Consider the following 20,444-nt stretch of genomic DNA (forward strand, 5'->3'; position numbering starts at 1 on the left):
CATTTTGTGATTGATCTGTAATAACTCCTAGTTAAATACAGTCCAACCAAATTTAGAGGACAGTTGAGACATGACAGTGTCCAGGTGGTCCATACTAAGGTAGACATAGACACTTACAGTATAAAGATGGTGATGTCAGTGGTTGAATAGTTGTTGAAAAAAATTAAATGGCAGATGTCATTTTGTTTCATAATGTAAATCACATTATAGAATCTGAAATCAGAGAATTTCCTTTTATTTCTTTAAAAATAACTCAAAGACATTATCTAAATGGTCGGAGATTTACTGAGTTGACAACTCATGGATAAATCTTTGCAGCTCAAACCGATAATCACCTAAGGCCTTGATCCAAATATAAATATAAACATTGAGTGGACACAAAAAAGCAAATTAACATATAAAACAGAATGCTTCTGTGTGGCTTCTTGATCATACACATTGACTGTGCTTTGAATAATACATATAACACATCATCTCCTTTGTGAGCTCATATTGTTACGCCCTCTCAAGGGGGAGTAGAGGAACGACGCACACACCAGTTGGATTTGGTAAATAATTATAGGAGGTTTATTTTCACTGTAAACAATATGAGGTGCGAGCACACGGCCACCTATAAACAAAAGCCAAAACGGCGCAAGTCCAACAAAGGACTAAACAAAAGGAGGACTCTAACAAACCGGAGCCTGACTATGTATAAAAGGGGAGTTTTACAACAACGCCAATTTAAAGAGGAGCTGTTCCAAAAACAGCTTCCGGAGCATATGCGGGCTCAGCAGAGTACAACCTAATACACATTGAATATACACACTAAACTAACACACTAATCTACACACTAAACTAACACACTAATCTACACACTAAACTAACACACTAATCTACACCCTGACAGCAGTCAGGAACACAGTTAGCTCGTAGCGCTACAAAGTCACGGTAACCCAGTTGAGGCGTCTGCTCTACACAGCAGACCCTCCCGAATGAAGTGTGGCCGCTGACTTTAAGGTCCTCCTCCGGAAGGTGCGCCGAACGCTGAAGAGGGATTGGAGGACGTCAATCCAATCGGCTCTTCAGTCCAGGGGCGGGACAGCCAATGTCACCTAAGGAGCTTCGCAGCTCATTTGCATACACACACACACAGTTAACAGAGCAGAGGAATGTCGTCCGTAACACCCCCTCCCTCAAGACAAAACCCCCACAGGATTTTGTACACCCCTAGCATACAACAACACATCAAATACTCATCACAGTCTGGACAAGGCATCAGCGAACACGTTCTCAGAACCCTTCTTGTGTCGGATTTCCAGGTTGTAGTCTTGAACGATCAGAGCCCACCGCATGAGACGCTGGTTGTGGTTATACATGCGGGATAGAAACACGAGGGGGTTGTGATCTGTAAACACTACAACTGGTAAAGAACTAGATCCGACATAAACCTCAAAGTGCTGGAGAGCTAACAACAAGGCAAGGGTCTCCTTTTCAATAGTAGAGTATCGGACCTGGTGCTTATTGAACTTGCGGCAGAAATAGCAAACAGGATGATCAATTCCATCAGCAACCTCCTGTAGTAAAACCGCACCGGCCCCCACTGCACTGGCATCCACCTCGAGTGTGAACGGCTTAGAAAGATTAGGAGCGGCGAGCACAGGGGCGTGACTTAAGAGTGTTTTAACACACTCAAACGCATGTTGGCACTCAGGGGTCCACACATAGTCTACCTTGGGACTTATAAGATTGGTCAGTGGTTGGGCGATAGTAGAAAAGTTGCGGCAAAAGCTACGGTAATAGCCTGCCATACCGAGGAAACGGCGGAGGTCACTCCTAGTGACGGGCACCGCACATTCAGCCACAGCAGCAACCTTGACTTCCACTGGTCGCACCTGACCCTGCCCAACCTGCTTTCCCAAATAAGTAACAGTAGCTTTACCGAACTCACATTTGGCCAGATTCAGAGTAAGAGATGCCTTTGCGAGACGGGTGAATACCTGCTCCAGAATCTGCATGTGCATCTCCCAAGTGGGCGTGTACACAATGAGATCGTCCAAGTACGCGTTACAGTTACTTATACCTGACAGGACAGTATTCACCAGCCTCTGAAAAGTTGCAGGAGCATTACACATGCCGAAGGCCATGACTGTGTATTGTAGGAAACAATCAGGAGTAGCGAAAGCGGAAATTTCCGATGCACGGTCTGTTAAAGGTACCTGCCAGTAACCTTTAAGCAGATCCAATTTGCTGACATATTTTGCGGAACCTAAATTGTCTACGCAATCCTCCATCCGCGGCAACGGATAACAGTCAGATACTGTAACGGCATTCACTTTACGATAATCAGTGATGAAGCGCGGAGAACCATCAGATTTAGCTTCTACCAGGCACGGCGAGCACCATGGGCTAGAGCTCTGTGTGGCTAATCCATTAGCTACAAGATAATCAGCCTCCTGTTTCATGAGATCCCGTTTAGTGGGATTGGCACGGTAGGGATGTTGCTTAATCGGCCTCGCGCCTTTCACATCAATATCGTGTTTTACCACAGTGGTTTGTGTTGGGACATTGTGGAAAAGACACGGGAAACACGCCGCTAACTGAATTATGTCCTGCTGTTGCCCCTCTGACAGATGACTTAACGTAGTGGGTAGCGCCTCTATCATCTCGGAGTTGCATAATCGGGCACTCGGCCGGTGATGTGAACGCATCACCAAACCGTCATCAGATGGTCCGGAACTATCTGTTACTATCAACGCGGAACCCGCGACTCTTTGATTAGTCAACCCTGTCATCTGACTATCAGCAGAATGATAACGTTTTAACATGTTAACATGGCAGACGCGCGTCTTACGCCGTCTTTCTGGAGTACGTATGACATAATCCGTATCACTGAGACAGTCGTGAATTTCATACGGACCGAGGAATTTAGCAGAGAGCGCAGCGCCAGGAATAGGCAATAGTGCGAGAACCTTTTCACCTATTTCGAAGTGCCTCGGAACAGCGGCACGGTCATAATTCCGCTTCATAACTGTTTGAGAAGCGGAGAGCGACTCTCTGGCGAGTGAGTTTGCCCGGTGCAAACGCTCACGGAACTGACTAACATAGTCTAACACATTCTTCTCTAGAGAAGAGTCAACTGAGAGGAACTAGTCATGTAGAATTGTAAGTGGGGCGTGTGGCCGAAAACAAGCTCCGCGGGACTGAATCCTAACGATTCCTGAACAGCTTCACGAGCTGCAAATAAGACGAATGGGATTCCCTCATCCCAGTTTTTCCCTGTTTCCTGGCAATACTTTCGCAGCATACTTTTCAAGATTTGATGCCACCGTTCTAACGCACCCTGTGACTCCGGGTGGTAGACACTGGATATCACATGTTTCACCTGCAGAGTTTGCAGTACCTGTTTGAACAACTTGGATGTAAAGTTTGTCCCCTGATCACTCTGGATTATACGCGGAATTCCAAATGTGGAAAATAACTTTGTTAAAGCCTTAACCACGGCGGCGGAGGTAATGCTGCGTAGCGGAATAGCTTCGGGGAAACGAGTGGCTGTACACATTATGGTAAGTAAATATTCTTGACCACTTTTTGTACGCGGTAAAGGACCCACACAGTCTATCAACACCCTGTCAAACGGCTCACCCATCGCCGGTATAGGATGTAACGGAGCCCGAGGAATCTTCTGATTTGGCTTCCCTACAATCTGACACACATGACAGCAACGGCAAAATGTAGACACATCCTTCTTTAAACCTGGCCAGAAGAAATGTTTTAGGATGAGCTGGTACGTCTTTGTCACGCCTAGGTGTCCTGACCATTTACTTTCATGAGCTACGGATAGTACATGTTGTCTGTATGGTGTCGGTACAACTACCTGATGCACCACACTCCAATCAGTTTCAGCAGTGCCAGTGAGGGACCATTTACGCACCAATATCTCGTTATCCTGTACATAAGCTACTTTTTCAACCCTTGCCTTGTCATTACTCACCATCCGCTCGAAACACTTCACAAGCGTCGGATTAGCGAGTAAACGCTCTCGGGTTACCGGGAGTGTTGGACTGTCAACAGCTGGGCTGGCAGGTTGCGCTGGTTCAGCAGCCATGTCAGTGGAAGTGGAAACCACAATTTTCGGTTTCTCCTCCGGTACTTCTCCCTCTGAAAATATTTTCCCAAACACAGTATCAGTTAGTGTCACCTTCCCGTCACTTTTACGCGCTTGCGCGCGAGTGACCGCACAAATGGGGAAAATGTGAGCACTGGCTACTTCCGGCAATAAAGGCTGAGGGGAATCTAATATCTCTAACGCAGGGGTTACCTTTCCACCTGCGATGTCGTTTCCCATTAGGAAAACTATACCCCGTATAGGTAACGCTGGGCACACAGCGACAGGGAAAAATCCAGTGATTAATTTGGACTGTACATGCACCATGTGTACGGGTCGTGGCACGCAACCCATCTCAATGCCACACAGGGTAGAGCCATAACCATAGGCTGACTTATCGGAAAATGGCAAAGCAGATGCCACAATCACTGACTGTGAGCCTCCAGTGTCCCGTAGAATGTGGATGGATCTCTGATCGTTCGTCTCACCTGTCAGTGATATTAACCCCTCAAACACAAAGGGCCCAAAACAGGGATCTATCTCGTCGTCATTGTTAGCGGCGGAGGTAGTGAGTGTCTCAGTGTTAATGAGTCCAATACCTTTTGGCCGGGTCATGTTTTGTGACTGCTCTTTACGTTTCAACACAACACAGTTCGAAATAACATGTCCAGGCTGGTGACAATAGTAGCACTGTCTTTCCTCCTTGTTCATTGTACTTGCCTTCACTGGCTGACCAGCAGGTGCATCGCTCATACGGCGGTGTTTCTCAGCAACTGTCGGAGAAAACACTGACTTATGCGTTAACACGTACTCATCAGCCAGCACAGCAGCAGCGGAAAGTGATTGTACTTTTTGCTCATTGATATACACCACAATACGTTCAATCTCCTTTTGAACTCCTCTATGAGAATTAACTCCTTCAGAGCAGAATATTCCCCCGCTTTACATGATTCAATCCACTTTGTAAATAGCATTCCTTTCTCCCTAGCAAAATCAACATGTGTCTGAGTAGCCCCTTTCCGGTGACTCCTAAATCTTTGCCGGTAAGCTTCAGGAACTAACTCGTACACCCTAAGTATGGCAGCCTTCACCAAGTCATAGTCTAAACTGTCCTCTAACGTAAGGGCAGCTACTGCCTCTTGAGCTCTCCCGTGGAGTTTGCACTGGACTAATAGAGCCCAGGCTTCAGCCGGCCACTGTAGTGCCGCTGCAATGCGCTCGAAAGCACCAAAATAAGCGTCCACTTCAGTCTCTCGGAAGGTCGGCACCAATGAAATGTGTTTCCCTACATTAAAGGCGGGTGGATGAGAAGGGGTTGAAAATCTAGAATCCCCAGATGCGCGCCGCTCGGAGTCTAACTCCAGCTCCCGTATCCGGATTCTGACTTCCTGATTGGCTTCAATTTTCTTTACCTCCAACTGAAACTGATACTGCTTATCCTGCTCCCTGTCTTTTGCCTCCAACCGAAGTCGTGCGAGACGGACTTTGAGCTTACTCCCTTCCCGGGAGTCTGGACTGTCAGGAGACAGTGGATTAGGACGAGGAGACGTGAGCAGTGCTTCACACGACCCGCCCTCCTCGCCATTCCTCCTCTCTCCGTTTTTAAAGGTGAGCTCTGTCTCATGCCTCGGGTTTAACAACTCTTTAGTTAGGACATTGGACACAGTAAGCTCAGCAGGTACAGCCAGTACCAATAATCCCTTTCTCACCAACTCATCCACTACCACAGCCTTCAACTCTTTCTTTAACAAATTCCGCCCGGCCGTGAGACTGAAATGTTGTGCTATTTCCCTTAAATCGTCCTTACGACACCGGTCCACCTGCTCCTGTGTCGGACAGACTAAAAATGACTCCAAGTCGAAAAGTGCCATACTTAGGTACACTGCCCACACTCTACCAAAATGCTTACAGCTATTTTTAACCACCTGTAACCCCAAGAACGTTAATAATTATATCCCGGACGAGACCCCACGTATGTTACGCCCTCTCAAGGGGGAGGAGAGGAACGACGCACACACCAGTTGGATTTGGTAAATAATTATAGGAGGTTTATTTTCACTGTAAACAATATGAGGTGCGAGCACACGGCCACCTATAAACAAAAGCCAAAACGGCGCAAGTCCAACAAAGGACTAAACAAAAGGAGGACTCTAACAAACCGGAGCCTGACTATGTATAAAAGGGGAGTTTTACAACAACGCAAATTAAAGAGGAGCTGTTCCAAAAACAGCTTCCGGAGCATATGCGGGCTCAGCAGAGTACAACCTAATACACACAGAACACACTGAATATACACACTAAACTAACACACTAATCTACACACTAATCTACACACTAAACTAACACACTAATCTACACACTAATCTACACCCTGACAGCAGTCAGGAACACAGTTAGCTCGTAGCGCTACAAAGTCACGGTAACCCAGTTGAGGCGTCTGCTCTACACAGCAGACCCTCCCGAATGAAGTGTGGCCGCTGACTTTAAGGTCCTCCTCCGGAAGGTGCGCCGAACGCTGAAGAGGGATTGGAGGACGTCAATCCAATCGGCTCTTCAGTCCAGGGGCGGGACAGCCAATGTCACCTAAGGAGCTTCGCAGCTCATTTGCATACACATACACACAGTTAACAGAGCAGAGGACTGTCGTCCGTAACAAGCACCCATTGACTAGAGTGGCCGCGGCGCGGCCGTAACACGACGCAGACGCTCCTGGTGTGTTTTAGGGGTAAGGCTTACTTTTCATTGGACATGTTAATGCGAGCAGAAACCAGAGCCAAATTCACAAGTAAAAATCTATTCACCGAAGCATCCAGCATTTGCGGGCTGATTTGACATTAAGTAGGACAATGTTCCTATCCAGGCACCTAGATCAATACTGGATAGGCTTCATTTTGTGATTGATCTGTAATAACTCCTAGTTAAATACAGTCCAACCAAATTTAGAGGACAGTTGAGACATGACAGTGTCCAGGTGGTCCATACTAAGGTAGACATAGACACTTACAGTATAAAGATGGTGATGTCAGTGGTTGAATAGTTGTTGAAAAAAATTAAATGGCAGATGTCATTTTGTTTCATAATGTAAATCACATTATAGAATCTGAAATCAGAGAATTTCCTTTTATTTCTTTAAAAATAACTCAAAGACATTATCTAAATGGTCGGAGATTTACTGAGTTGACAACTCATGGATAAATCTTTGCAGCTCAAACCGATAATCACCTAAGGCCTTGATCCAAATATAAATATAAACATTGAGTGGACACAGAAAAGCAAATTAACATATAAAACAGAATGCTTCTGTGTGGCTTCTTGATCATACACATTGACTGTGCTTTGAATAATACATATAACACATCATCTCCTTTGTGAGCTCATATTGACGACACTACTAAGACGACACTACTACTATTTATAAAGACTTGCAACAGTATCAATAAACACCTAGAAAATATGTTTTTCCAGTCTATTTCTATCCTCCTTTCCTGTCATGCGATATTACCAGGGGATCCTGCAGGGTGGAGGATCATCAAATTGCCTTGAATTATCATTGCGCATGTAAGCATATGCCGTCAGCTGCAGGGAGACTGCGTTAGTTCCTAGCTAGTTCCGCCGCTGGCAGGATTTCCCTGTGTCATTTGGCTCCCGTGTCCTGTCCACCCAGCTGCGAGTTCACATCAACGCACAGTAAACAATTAAGAGGAACAAATAGTGAGAAACCTGAACTCTGAGTCACCAACGGTTGAGAAACGTCAGAGCTAACAGCCATGAACGCACAGAGCAGCTCATTCCCCCGGGTAATAAAACAGCAGTGGCCACCTGTGTGACAGTGTGTGCTAATTGATCTACACTCTATCTGCATTGTGCTCATACATGGATACAAATCCTTACAATTGAGAGGACAATATGTATTGTTTTTTGTATGAATTTGTGGCAGTCTGATTTGATTTTCTTTGTTCGCATGGTTTCTTCCATCCCGCTCTGTTAAGAAGATCATCCCTGTCGCGATTGTGACCATCTCACTTTACAGTGCTTAGTCATCTGTGTGGAAAAATAACCTTTGCAGTATCCTAGCACTGTTGGTCTATCCACTTTCAAAAAAATTCATCATACAGTTGGTTTTTGAAAGCAGCATCACATTCAGGGACACATTTATTATATAGCAGGGGCATGGCTCGGGCTGAGCCTGAACGTATTTGACAGTAGCCCTGTAAATTCAGCATTATATGAGCTGATCTTCATTCAGGGGGGTGTCATAGCTGGGGTTGTGTATGGATGAGGGGAATAGGGTTGGCAGATGCTGCAAGCAAGAGGAGTTATCAGAAGAGAACAAAAAAAATGGAGAATTTCTTTGCTTATTCTCCGCAAATATACAATATTTTACTATTGTACATATTCGTATTCAATATGTTGCATACAATGCTATTCACAAACTGTGAAACCTCTGTTGGATGTTTTACAGTGCTATAACATTATGAGGCAATCCTTTGAAATTCAGAGCAAAATAGCAGTCTAAGCATAAATTATTAAAAATAAATTAAATATCAAGATCCTCAACTCAAAAACACAGATCAATATTGTGCAGTTGTTTATTAGAACAGAACATATTTCAACATTATTTCTTGCAAAAACCTCCTTCCAGTTGCAGACTGTTTATATAAATTGTTCTGTAACTATAGCTCCAATGTGTGCAGTAAATATGTGGGCTATGGCAACAAGTAACAGAAAACGGGGCTAGTGCCAAGATTAGAGTTTATTTTATTTGTTTATTTAAGGTTGCTAATGGCGTTCTTCACTGTCTAAAATTAGATTGCAGTTGTCTGTCTATAATCGCTTCGTGGACATATACACAGTGGCGGCGCCAGAGTATTTTTGTTGGGTAATCTATGGTAGGGCTAACCCATACAGCGGTCGGGCTCAAGTCAGTATTTGCAATGTAATTACATACACGCTATATCGCCCCCTTGACAGTGAAATGCCACGCGTGAGGTTTAGATTATTTCCCTGTCGCAATCAGAATGGAACTGTATGAAATAAAACGGCACATTTGTCTTGTAGTAAATAGAAAGGGGTCACGTGAACGTGACGTATGATAGTACACGTTGAAGATCCAATGGGGATACTGAATGGCGGTTCCGATCGATCTCAATCAGTAATGCATGACGCAGACCCAACGTTTCGTTGCTCTGATTGGCTGTAGGTCTATTCAAATGATATTATAACGCCAGAGAATTTCCACACCTTTTAGTGTATAAAACTCCCCCACTACTTAGACTATTCCTTGCACCCCTCTTCTAGCATAACCCCGAATGGTCTCAACCATATTGCATCAGTAACGTGCACTTGTTGTTACAGCAGGATCAGTTTAAGTGTTGTGGACACGACCTGTATATGTTCGCAAGCCGTGTTCTCAACATTTAGCATTTTCTTATTATTTAATTTAATGTGCTTACTTTAACATCATTTTTCATGGTGAGGCTAAGGTGGGGCTATGCCATTTCTTGGTATGGCTGTAGCCTACCCCAGCCATACCCTGGCGCCGCCACTGCATATACAGTATGTTTTTTCCTGCAAAAAGATAGAAAATCAGCATGTATTAAAATTGAAAGTTGGATTATTTAAAAAAACACACAACAGTTCATTTCATTGGGATTTTGGTAATAACTTCTTGATTGTGTTGAAAAATAGATTCTTGTTTGAACAGATTCTCAGCCTCATGATCAAAAGATGTAATTGATTTCAACACTTTAGAAATAGTGTGTGTTTTTGTTTCTTAGCATTCTTCATCTTTCAAAAATAAATGTAACTTCATATTTCCCTCAAGTCATCTTACTGCATACACCTATACTCTACTCCTGATCATTACTGCTAGTGGTTATATCTATGTAATCCCTTCAAATCACCTTCTTATCATTTTACAAGAAGCAATAACAAGCATAGGTTGTTTTTTTAAGAGGTTGTGCTTTTTTGTAGGTTTACCGCTTGCACAGCAGTATCAGTGACGCAGACGTATCTGTTAACTTGGCACATGCTGATCAAGTTATCAGCACTGTCGCTTTAAGGAATGATCCATTATAATGAATAAGGACAGATGTTACAGAAGCAGTGAATACTTGCAAGCTCTTGTTTATTGTGTCTCTGTTTTGACTGTCAGTGGGCTGCTTTGTGATCTTTGAAGACAGTAAAGAGAACTCAAGGGTGCAATTGTCGCCGAGCGCTGGAGCTCTGAAATGGAACTCCCACCACCTCATCTCCTCTCGCATCGATCGGAGTATTAAGAGAGGGTGTATGGCATGTCGCTCTGTGAATGGGAGAGAGAGCCAGAGAGAGTAAGAGGGGGAGGGAGAGACACGGGGGGAGGGAGAGACACTGTAGCGTAGTCGTATATGTCAGCCTCAGAAGCTGCGTGGGTCGCTCTTCTCCCTCACACCGTTGTTGTTGTTGTGAAAAAAGGCAGAACAAAGGACTCCCCACGCAGTGGAACCCTTATACCTGCTTAGCTGTGTTGTGAACACGCCCTGATGGAATGCTATAGAAATTAACCACGTTAAGGAGCACAGCAGGCGTAAACTGAGCTGGCACACAGTCAGTGACAGAGGAACTGAATAGCAAACTGAGGCATCATCCTTCTCAGATTTGGTCCGGTTTTCCTGGGTTCATCCGCCTCCTTTTCCAGAGAGTGGCCACTGCTGATAAGGTTTCAATCCCCTCTCTGAAGGTTTGGCACGGACATCGCTGTGGCTTATTTGTTGAAGGGGTTGCTGTGGATACTGACGGTAGGGAGGCTGCACTGGAGCCAGAGGCAAGAGTGAACAAGCCGCCTGCTGCAGAGTGCGCCGCTATGGAGCAGATGAGGCTGAACCAGGCTAAGCAAACATGAGATTTACGCCACACTTTATGTGAACGCTACATCCAGCGCAAGAGGCTAAGCCCCATCCTCCTACAAAGCTCCTCGTCGTCCTCGTCTCTCTCGACTGTTTCTTCCTGGATTTTGTGCAGGAGTGGATGGAAGTGGAGGGTGTAAAGGATCAGCCCAGCCAGATGTGTTAGCATTGCGGGTCATGTGATTTCTCATGAGGGTTGGGTAAAGTGGTGGAGGGTCTGGTAGACCCTGGAGCATCTTTTTTTTCTTCTTTTTTTTTCTCTGTGACTGCGTGAGTAGCAACGCCTGAATGAGGAAAAAGCAATGCGGGCAACAGTAAGTAGCCGTCAGATATTTTATTAGCAATTCTGTTTTGTGACATGAACATGCAATGGATGTCTCTGTATTGATTTCAATGTAACGCCCAATGTAAAGATTGATATTCCTAGAAGAGTGTTTGCTTCACACAGAAGGGGGGTGGACAACAAACATACACATGCACCCCACTGTGTGTGAAGTGCCTAGACTTTGATTCAATTAGACCTCCGTTGCCCCACACCCCCCTCCCACCACCATCTACACTTGCTGCTGACGCTGCCTGTATGGGTGTGTATGAGCATATGAGCTTCTGTCTGTGTGTGTGCGGCAGTCAAAGGGCTCTTTCCTCTCCCTGCTGAGCACATGAATGGGAGCAGTGTCAGAGATGGAGGTGCTGATGATTTCTGTGCCTGAAGAAAACCGTAGCCAAAGCCCTCTGCCAGGGGAGTGTAGATTCTATGACAGCGACTTCCACAAGAGTGAGGTAACTAGCGCCCACACACGGTGCCGGGCAACTAAAACCTAATCATGTGGGCTCCTTAGGAGTTAAGAAGAATTAGTTAAGAGAATTAAAGATGATTCGGAGAGAGTTTCAGTGATCTTGCTTTCATTAACCTATTCTGACCTGTTGATTTGGTGAATGGTAGATACATATTTGTCTTCAGCATTTAATCATTTTTACTTTTATTTGGCAGTCGTCAAATATTTAATTTCATTGACAAGAATGTTGAGTGGTTTGAAAAAATGTTTCCTTGCTAAAAATCACCTTTTTCCTGTTCTGTTCTCTAGTCTTTTGTTATGACAAAGGCAGTGTGTCTCAGTATATGGTAGCAGTGTCGATTTACCTGATATCCAACAGGCTTCATAAACTCAATAAATGGGAGATTTTAATAGATTAGAATTTGGAGGTTTATGGTTGAAGCTTTAAATGTGTGTAATGCCTGATAAATCAAGATGTTTTAAAACTATGAATGTGGAGAAACAACTCAGTTTAACAAAATCATATATCCTTGGCTTTGTATGTGGAAATATTGACACAAAAAATATTTAAGACATGAAGACTGGCTGTTTTTTTCCTAAATGGATTACGATAAGAATTGCTTCCCTTCCTTCCTTATTTTTTCATGCTGGCAACATCTGTTGAATGTTCTTGAAATGTACAGGTGGTTGTTATTTTATGACATGTTATAATAGGGAAGAGAAAACTGATTCGTCTTCACATTTAAAATATGAAAGTAATATAACTATGCATCCTTTTAAAATGTTATCCAGTTAATTAAACAAATTAATGTCATCGATTTACAAAATGTTCTGTAGTTTGAATATTACTTACTGGTTCATTAAAGTCTTCAGGTCAACTCATCAAGTGCTTAATATGATCATTACGGCCAAAATGAACTGAAAATACACATTGATGTGCATTTGAGCTGTGTTTATTTCCCTGTACGGCTTCTGAGAAACAGTCCTTCACTCTACGGTTGACAAAGCTTGTAATTGACAGTGAAAGTAGCGCAGAGCATGAGCTTATGTATTGATAATGTGTAACACCAGTCAAATTGACCACCACAGCAAACATAGTCCAGGTATGGCAGGGTTGATTGGTGTTCACACTTCTCCAATCTCCCATATTACATTTTTTTATTTTTTTGCAATTTAATGGAGAACACAGAAAGCCTTTTCTAGGGCTGCTCGATTATGGCAAAAATCATAATCTCGATTATTTGGGTCAATAATTGATATCACGATTATTAAAAACGATTATCCATTTACTTTGAAAACATTAATTTATTAAAAAAAAGTGAACTGTATGTTTTTAACAGTTGATTACCCTGAACTTTAAGTATAATTCAACTGAAAAAATAAATTAAAATTAAAAAAATACAATAAATAATCGTTTTATTTCGATTATGTTGTTTTCATAATCGTTGCAAGCCAAAATCGTAATTGCGATTTCAAATACGATTAATTGAGCAGCCCTAGCCTTTTCCCCCTCTTTGAACCTCAGTCTTGCTCTCTGTAAATACGTGCTTTGTCCTAAAAAGAAATTGGTTTGAGGTTTCCTCAATTTTTGTCTCTTTTTTAAATCAGGTTGGAGCATTTGTCTCATAGCAAACCGTTTTGTGTGTTTTATGTTCTTATTGTTGCGGTAATACTCCTGCCACTTTTACAAATTATGTTTGCACAGAAAAGCTCTCAATGGGTTTGATTTTTTCCTCACTATGATTTTCAGGTGTCCATATTGTTGGTGTAACACCAAACACAGTTGCTGTTAAGAATGTTGTGTGCTTTTCACACAAATGTTTTTACTTTTATTCACACTAAGGAAATAATTTCACAGACATATTGCAACTATCTTGAGTTTCTACAATGCCAGAGTCATTTTGTTTACACAATGTCAACATGTAATGTTGTTAATTAAATGTTGCCTTGTTTCTCCACAGGTAATCCTGGTGCAGGTAAACCCAGGAGAGGCCTTCACTATTCGACGAGAGGATGGTCAGTTTCAGTGTATCACAGGTAAGAAAGATGTTGTATATATAGATGTTCCATGTAATCCTAGATTCAAAAGTGTTTCACTAATAATCCAAACATTAAGGATAAGTGGTTTGCAACATGCTTTCACTAAGGGATGAAGGAAAAATTGTGCAAATCACATAGAAAAAAACATTATGTTCAGAGCAATAAATGGTTCTATTGTGCATTACCTCAGACCAGTAAGTGCATGTGTAAAACCACAACAATAGGTTATTAACTATAAATAATCCAAGTCTTCAATTTGGTCATCTGTAGAAATGCACAGTTATATAAAGATATTCTGTAGAAAACATTTCCAAAGCATTAAGGCAGACACCTAAAGAAGAGAAGAGGTTTTAACTTTACATGTGTCCGGTTAATCAGCTTGAATTAAATCTATATTTTCCCCTCTGAAATGTACTCACTTTTGAATGGCAAACAAATATAAAATAAAGCTTAGAATCTCTCTGCCTGTTTGAATGGATGATTACGATGGAGAGGCTTTTTTAAATTCAATGCTGACACCCCGAAAATTCATTTGGTGCTTGAGTCTGATCATCTTACCAAGTGTTAGGTTATAATAGGTGTAAGCATAATCTGGTTAGCAGAGCTAGATCTTTGCTTGACTCCCTTTTTATTTCTAGCAAACACCTTTTATCCAGTTCTCTCAGCTTTGTTCAGTGTGTGCAGTTAAAAGGGAGGGGATTGGCCGGGATCCATTGACGTATTTTACAGGATTGACAACAGGAGACAGACAGTCATCATGTCTAGCAGCTCCCAGGCAGCTCAATGACATAATAGCATTTTATGGTTCCAGCCAATATAGTGAACGGTACAGATGGAACAAATGTGTCATGCAACTGCATCGATATGTTTTAATGAAATTAAAAAAAATTTGACACGTGACTTATACGCATAGAAACACAACACAAAGAGATAACACAAAAGATTTGAATTAAAAAAAAAAAAGTATCCTAACTTGATGTAGAATACAGCAGATTTAAATAGACACACACATGCCTCCTTACCCAAAACATACCATTGTCTTTATACATCAGTAAAGTAACTGTGATGTTTAATTTAATTTGATTCTATTACAACGCTTCCTGTAGTACCAAATGTCCCACCCTGCATTATTATCTTCCTGATTTGTCATACTCTTTTACCCCCCCCTTAGCTATTTTGCTGTATGTCGTTTGTCAAGCCGCTCTGCCTGTTTAATTTGACAGATTAAAAAAACGATCAGTGTGCCTGTATATTACCATAATGTAAAACAAGCATATGGTATGATTACAGTGTGTTGGTAGAGGAGTCAGGGCAGTAAGGCGGTGTTTGAGTGAGATGTGTTACACATTGTTATTTGTCCTCATGGCAGTCATTTCCTTATCCTTAATTGTTGGTGATTGCGCTGGCTTTGTGACAGCAACAATGAAGTCTGGCTTCAACACGTCGCCGACATTGTCAACGGAAGACAGCTGGAGTAGTAAGAGGTAGAGCTGTGGGGCAGTAATTGTAAACGATTATGATAAAATGTAGTTGCCCGGGAAAACACAGATCTGAAAATGATTGGCTTTGTTTGTTATGCTCCACGGACATCTGCATATTGACATTTTCTGTGAGCTCACTGAACATTTTTTTTCCCTTCAATTTGATGTAATAAAGAAAGATAAAGGATGCCTAATAACGGTTTGTGAGGAAACAATGATTGCTACCCTTTGTGACTACAGCAGGCAGGCTCTCGACATTTTAGCATATATGTAATGACCAATGTATTATCCAGTGCTTAGTGGTGTCTCACTGTGGAAAGACACTGGTATGTCTTGTCTGTAGCCTTAAACTATGCCTTGTGACGTATATGAATGACGATAAGACAATTGGCCTCAGGCATTCAGGTTTAGATGAGGATCCTTCACAGGCTTTAAGCCATCATACAGTTTCCTCACGCAGGGGCTCTTCTCCCTGCTCCGGTCTGACTGAGCTCCCACACCAGCCCTCCCATTACGAGCTGAGTAAACCTTCCTAATAGGGAGCGAGCATACAGAGTCTCTCCATCAGAGGAGAAACAAAGGGAAAGAGGTGCCACATAGATCAGTGAGACTGCTTCTAACTGGCCTGTCACAGGGTGCACTCATCTCTCAGTGACGCGAATAGAGGGATGACTCACCGCTTGCGGTGCAAGGAGGAAGAAAGAAGAGTGTATGTGTTTGCGTGCAGCCATGTATGCACATTGGTTGGTTTGGTTTGTTGTGTGTCCACAACTAAAAAGTATCCTTGTTCACTTAAGTGCTTGTTGTGCATATGCATGCTTTCACCTTTTACCCTAGTATGTACTGACAGGGACGGCGTGAGTCACAGTAACAAAGCCAGATCTGGTTTACACATATTTTACAGGATATGCTACGTCTCACACCAATTTGTGTATTCAATGATGTATTTTTAGCAGCTGGATGTGTGTAATTTCTACGTGTAAGCGCATGACTGCCTGCTCAATATGAAAAGATAATCTTGTAAAATGCAGTTTATGGATGTCATTTTCCTTGGAGGGCGGGCCTTTAGCGAAGAAAGCTAGAGTAGCCATTTAGTTTCTCCTGCTAGCTCTCCTCATTGCCATGAGAGGAGATCTTTACGTGAGTGGACGTGCCCTTACGATCCCCTGCGCTCCCCGAGTTGTCTTTTCTCAGCGTCTGCCACTGTACAACTGAAGGCTGTATCACTGGCACAAAGCGATACTCCACCTGATAAGCTCTGTGAATGATGAGGCAAGTCAGCATCAGGACCATAGGGTTGATTAGATCCACTTCTTTATCTGACTTAGCCTGCCGGTGATTCACATCACTTTGGATGATTCAGTCTGTGGATGAAGGCTGAAAGCACCGTCTACTTCCACTCAGCTTATTGAGTCTGATAGAGATGTGCCTTATCCAGCAAAAGCCAAGAAAACCTTCCTGGCATTACGACAGGGAGCTAAAGAGAGTGTCTGAACGCTGGTATGTGAATGCATAAACCTGGCTCACTTGTAACCCTTTTTCCAGTGTCCTCTGCGAGATACTGGTTGGTCAGTCAGCCCATCTGCCTACTTGTCCCTTATCGCTGATGCCATAGCTGTGAAATACCTCATCTCATTCCTGATGGTGCAAGTCTATCAGTGGGACTTGAGGCTGTCATGTCGCCTGCCCCTGAAACTGGGCAGACAGGATTTGCACCATTGAGCATCTGACATTGTGCGGTGAAGAGGTGCAAATACACTAGTATAGTCTGTTTTGGAAATAGGTTTATCACACGTTTCTCCTGAACATTCATAGTAATACACTTGGTTGTACACATAAAAAGTGACAAGAATAGATTAAAAAAAGGCATCTAGAGTGAAGCTGAAACTCAGCTTACAATCACAACACGAGGTAAGTGGGAATGATGGTTGTTTGTTTCAGAAAGTAGCAGAAATATTTTCGCAGAGCCTGGCTTAATACGACATCAAAAAGGTGTGGCGGTTCCACGAATATACAACTGACTGAAAACGGTTTTAATGGACTAAGGAAGTAATTTGGACAGTGTCATATCAGTATTGGGAACCTCTTGGTCCCATTTCTCAACAAGCACATAAGAAAAATGTACATGATAGTGTTCTGCAATCCTCCGTAATGAAGAGTCTTATTTTTGAAGACAAATACATCTAAGATGCAAAATCATCCCCTGCACCACAAAGTATTAGTCACATTTTCTCTGGGATGAATAATAGGATCTGTAAATGCCTCACATCTACTTTCAGGAGCCTTATACTTAAAACAGATTTAGAGGTGACCATACACGAATGAAGCAAATGAAACCATTAAAAGCCAAATTCTTAGATTAAATCATGATAAAAGTTATTTTGCCACAAGGGACAAAAGATTCAGACATAAATGTGTCAGTTTTTCAGGCATGTCCTTCCTTTTCTCCATGCTAACTTTCATTAAGTCTGTTGACACGTGGTCTCTCCTCCTACATATTCCTCAACTTGCTACCCCTGAATGTATTCAATGCCTTCCATGGAGTTTACATTGTGACTATTGAGTGGGCAACAAGGATATGTAACCATCATGAAACAGTGGGCATGTGCTATGGCGCAGGTACTGAGTTGTTCACTCCATTATTTTTTTTCTACAGTGTAGTCAATTGAAGTGGCTTGCATGGTCATATCCATTCAGATGTGAACTCATAAGCCCACGTTGGGGTGGTTGCATGTTTCCTCACAGCCAGCGCCCTCTAACAGATAAAACTCATCACATATGGTTCACACAATCCGACCGCAAACATTAGACACATTAGCCAAGGTAACACTTTATTTTTATACTCGCCACCTCCCCCACCCAACTCCAAGTACATGCACACAAACATGTGCGTACCGACACGCACACAGACGAGGTTCATTCACAGCTTCTGCAGCGAGGGGCTTGGAGAACGATTGAGCTAGTGACTCATTCTCCCATTGCTGCGTTGATGCAAAGGGGGAGGGAGGAAAGGTAAAGAGGATGCAAGAAGAAAAACATGTTTTTTATTTTTAAAGACCCCTACCTCCCATTATCTTCTGAGTTTAGTCAGGGGTTGGATATCCGGACGAACGTGGTGATTCCGTGTCCACGGCCCTTTTAGTTTATATTGAGTTGTCCACATTCCGTTTGAGTTTAGCTTCCTTGTTACAGGAGACAGTGGTTTTGGAGTGGAATCCTCATATCCTTAACACAGCCAAATAAAAAAAAATATATCCGGATGTGGTTCAGGCCCTTCTCTGGTTCTGGGTAAAAGCATCAGCAACAGGGTGATGTTATATATCAGACACAAGCATGAAGGTTACTGAGCCCTTCCCCTCCTGTAAACTTCATTCAGGCAATTTGCCTTGTAAGAGCCATGAAAATGCCAGAAATATAAGATGACGAACTCCAAAAAAAGAGGCTATTTTTAGTAAATTGTTCCATTGTTTACTGTGCAGATTCCTCCCTCCGGCTCCTGTTTGCAAACAGATCAACACAGAATGCCCTTTTCCTCTTTTTTCCCACCTGCTTCCCTTCTCTATGTGCCTGCATTTGGGATGGTTTTAGAGATAAATAGCATGTTGTGAAGAAACAGCCTTGCCTAGAATGAGCCGATGCAGCCAAGGCTTCCTAATCTTCTGATAAAATGTAACCTTATTACAAAATAACTACCCTCATAATTGATGGAAGATCTTTCCTGCCTGCAAAAAAGGATGTACCATTGCATGCACATAGAGAACCATCTGCCAGTGTTTTCTCTAAGATTCAACGTTAGGGTTTCATCTTGCAATGAATACTTTTTTGTTTCATTGACAGTTCAGTGTTTAGCCTCTTTCCAATGCTTGGCTGTAATTGTTAACCTCTGTCAGTTAGTCTGCCTCCCTTGCCTATCCTCTCTCCCTCTCCTTCTTATTTGTGGATGGAGACAATTTATTAGCTCTAATTAATAATCGGGCCCGCTCCATCTTTATAGGCTCACAGTTCATCATGTTGCCATTGAGAGCTCATTGAGCGCTCCCATATGAAACCACTCTTTCTCACTGATCGGTTGTTCTACCTGTCTCAGTCTTGTTTCTTTGCGTCTGTGTGCCATTCTTGATTTGAACACCCTTGTTTTTCCTTCCATCTAGTTTGTGTGCTTTATTTGACTCTACATCTAATTGATGGTTCATTGGCACATCCGATTAAACTTGAAGGATCGCTTGGATTGTTACGCCTCCCAAGTCGGTTTTCAGTATGCCTTATTAGACCTGCGCAAAGTCCCACTTTGTTTGTTGTTATATCTATCAATTTTTAGACCAAATTGAGCAGGCGGGTGCTCCAATTGGTCTTACCACCCTGCGCCTCTGTGTATGTGTGTGCACGCACATGCACCTGGCCTTAAATAGGTCTCCGCTTGGGCTCTTTTACCCAAATGGATCAATTATCCATCTCTGGCAGCTTCCCAGCACCAGTTGATCCTGGCTTTACCCGAGAGGCGTGGTGGTGAAGCCGGGTTATTGGATGTTGGACGGGAGGTGATGGGTTTTCTCAAAGTGCCAAGCCTCTGTTTACACTGCCAGAACGGGTAGCTTGTTTGTGGCTATTCTTGGCCCAATGGCAGCCTGCCGTTTTGTTGAGGTAGGACTGATGTTCTTTCCCGTGGCTGCTTCCTCTGGAAGGCTGGCACTCCACGGCCACGTCAGCATAACCAATGCTCTGGTTGACTCGGGGGGGGGGGGGGGGGGAGGGAAGGGAAGGGGGATGGAAGGGGGATGTGGCCTTTTCTATCGGATCTCTGTCAGCCCTCGTGCGTCAGTCTGATGTAAAAGAGTGGGTGTTTCCCCCCCCCACTCAACACACACACACACACACACACACACACACACACCAACCTACCTCTCCTCTCCTTGTGTGTGGCTCCCTCACCCTAGGCTTTCTGCTGGTCGTCTCCTCCCTTCACTCTTGAAGTCAGTGCACACATAGGGTGGATAAACAATGGCATATTGAATGCTAATGTGTTTAATCAGTTTTCCAGTTAGTCTGCATTGGCGGCACTAACTTAAATTGCCTCAATAAGTCATCACGCAGGTGCACGCCGGCACTTGGCATATGCACAACATCATTTATTAGTCTTAAAAGGGAGTAGAGTTAACCGTACGACACTTTGAACTCC

The 20,444-nt window shown here is 43.1% G+C and overlaps 1 protein-coding gene across 2 annotated transcripts in view; it reads left to right on the forward strand.

Moving 5' to 3' along the window:
* fndc3a (fibronectin type III domain containing 3A) overlaps positions 1-20,444 on the forward strand; it is a 60,616-nt gene that overhangs the window by 10,721 nt on the left and 29,451 nt on the right. Inside the window, exons 1-2 of one of the 2 annotated variants that reach the window (XM_034207104.1) lie at positions 10,533-11,285; positions 13,709-13,784. In XM_034207104.1, the coding sequence (XP_034062995.1) occupies positions 11,274-11,285; positions 13,709-13,784 (88 nt within the window). In that variant the 5' untranslated portion in view covers positions 10,533-11,273. Of the gene's footprint in view, positions 1-10,532; positions 11,286-13,708; positions 13,785-20,444 lie in introns of those variants that run through there. The other variant, XM_034207103.1, reaches the window with a different exon arrangement.

The sequence above is a fragment of the Gymnodraco acuticeps genome, unplaced genomic scaffold (genome assembly GCF_902827175.1).
Source record: "Gymnodraco acuticeps unplaced genomic scaffold, fGymAcu1.1, whole genome shotgun sequence".
Lineage (NCBI taxonomy): Eukaryota > Metazoa > Chordata > Actinopteri > Perciformes > Bathydraconidae > Gymnodraco > Gymnodraco acuticeps.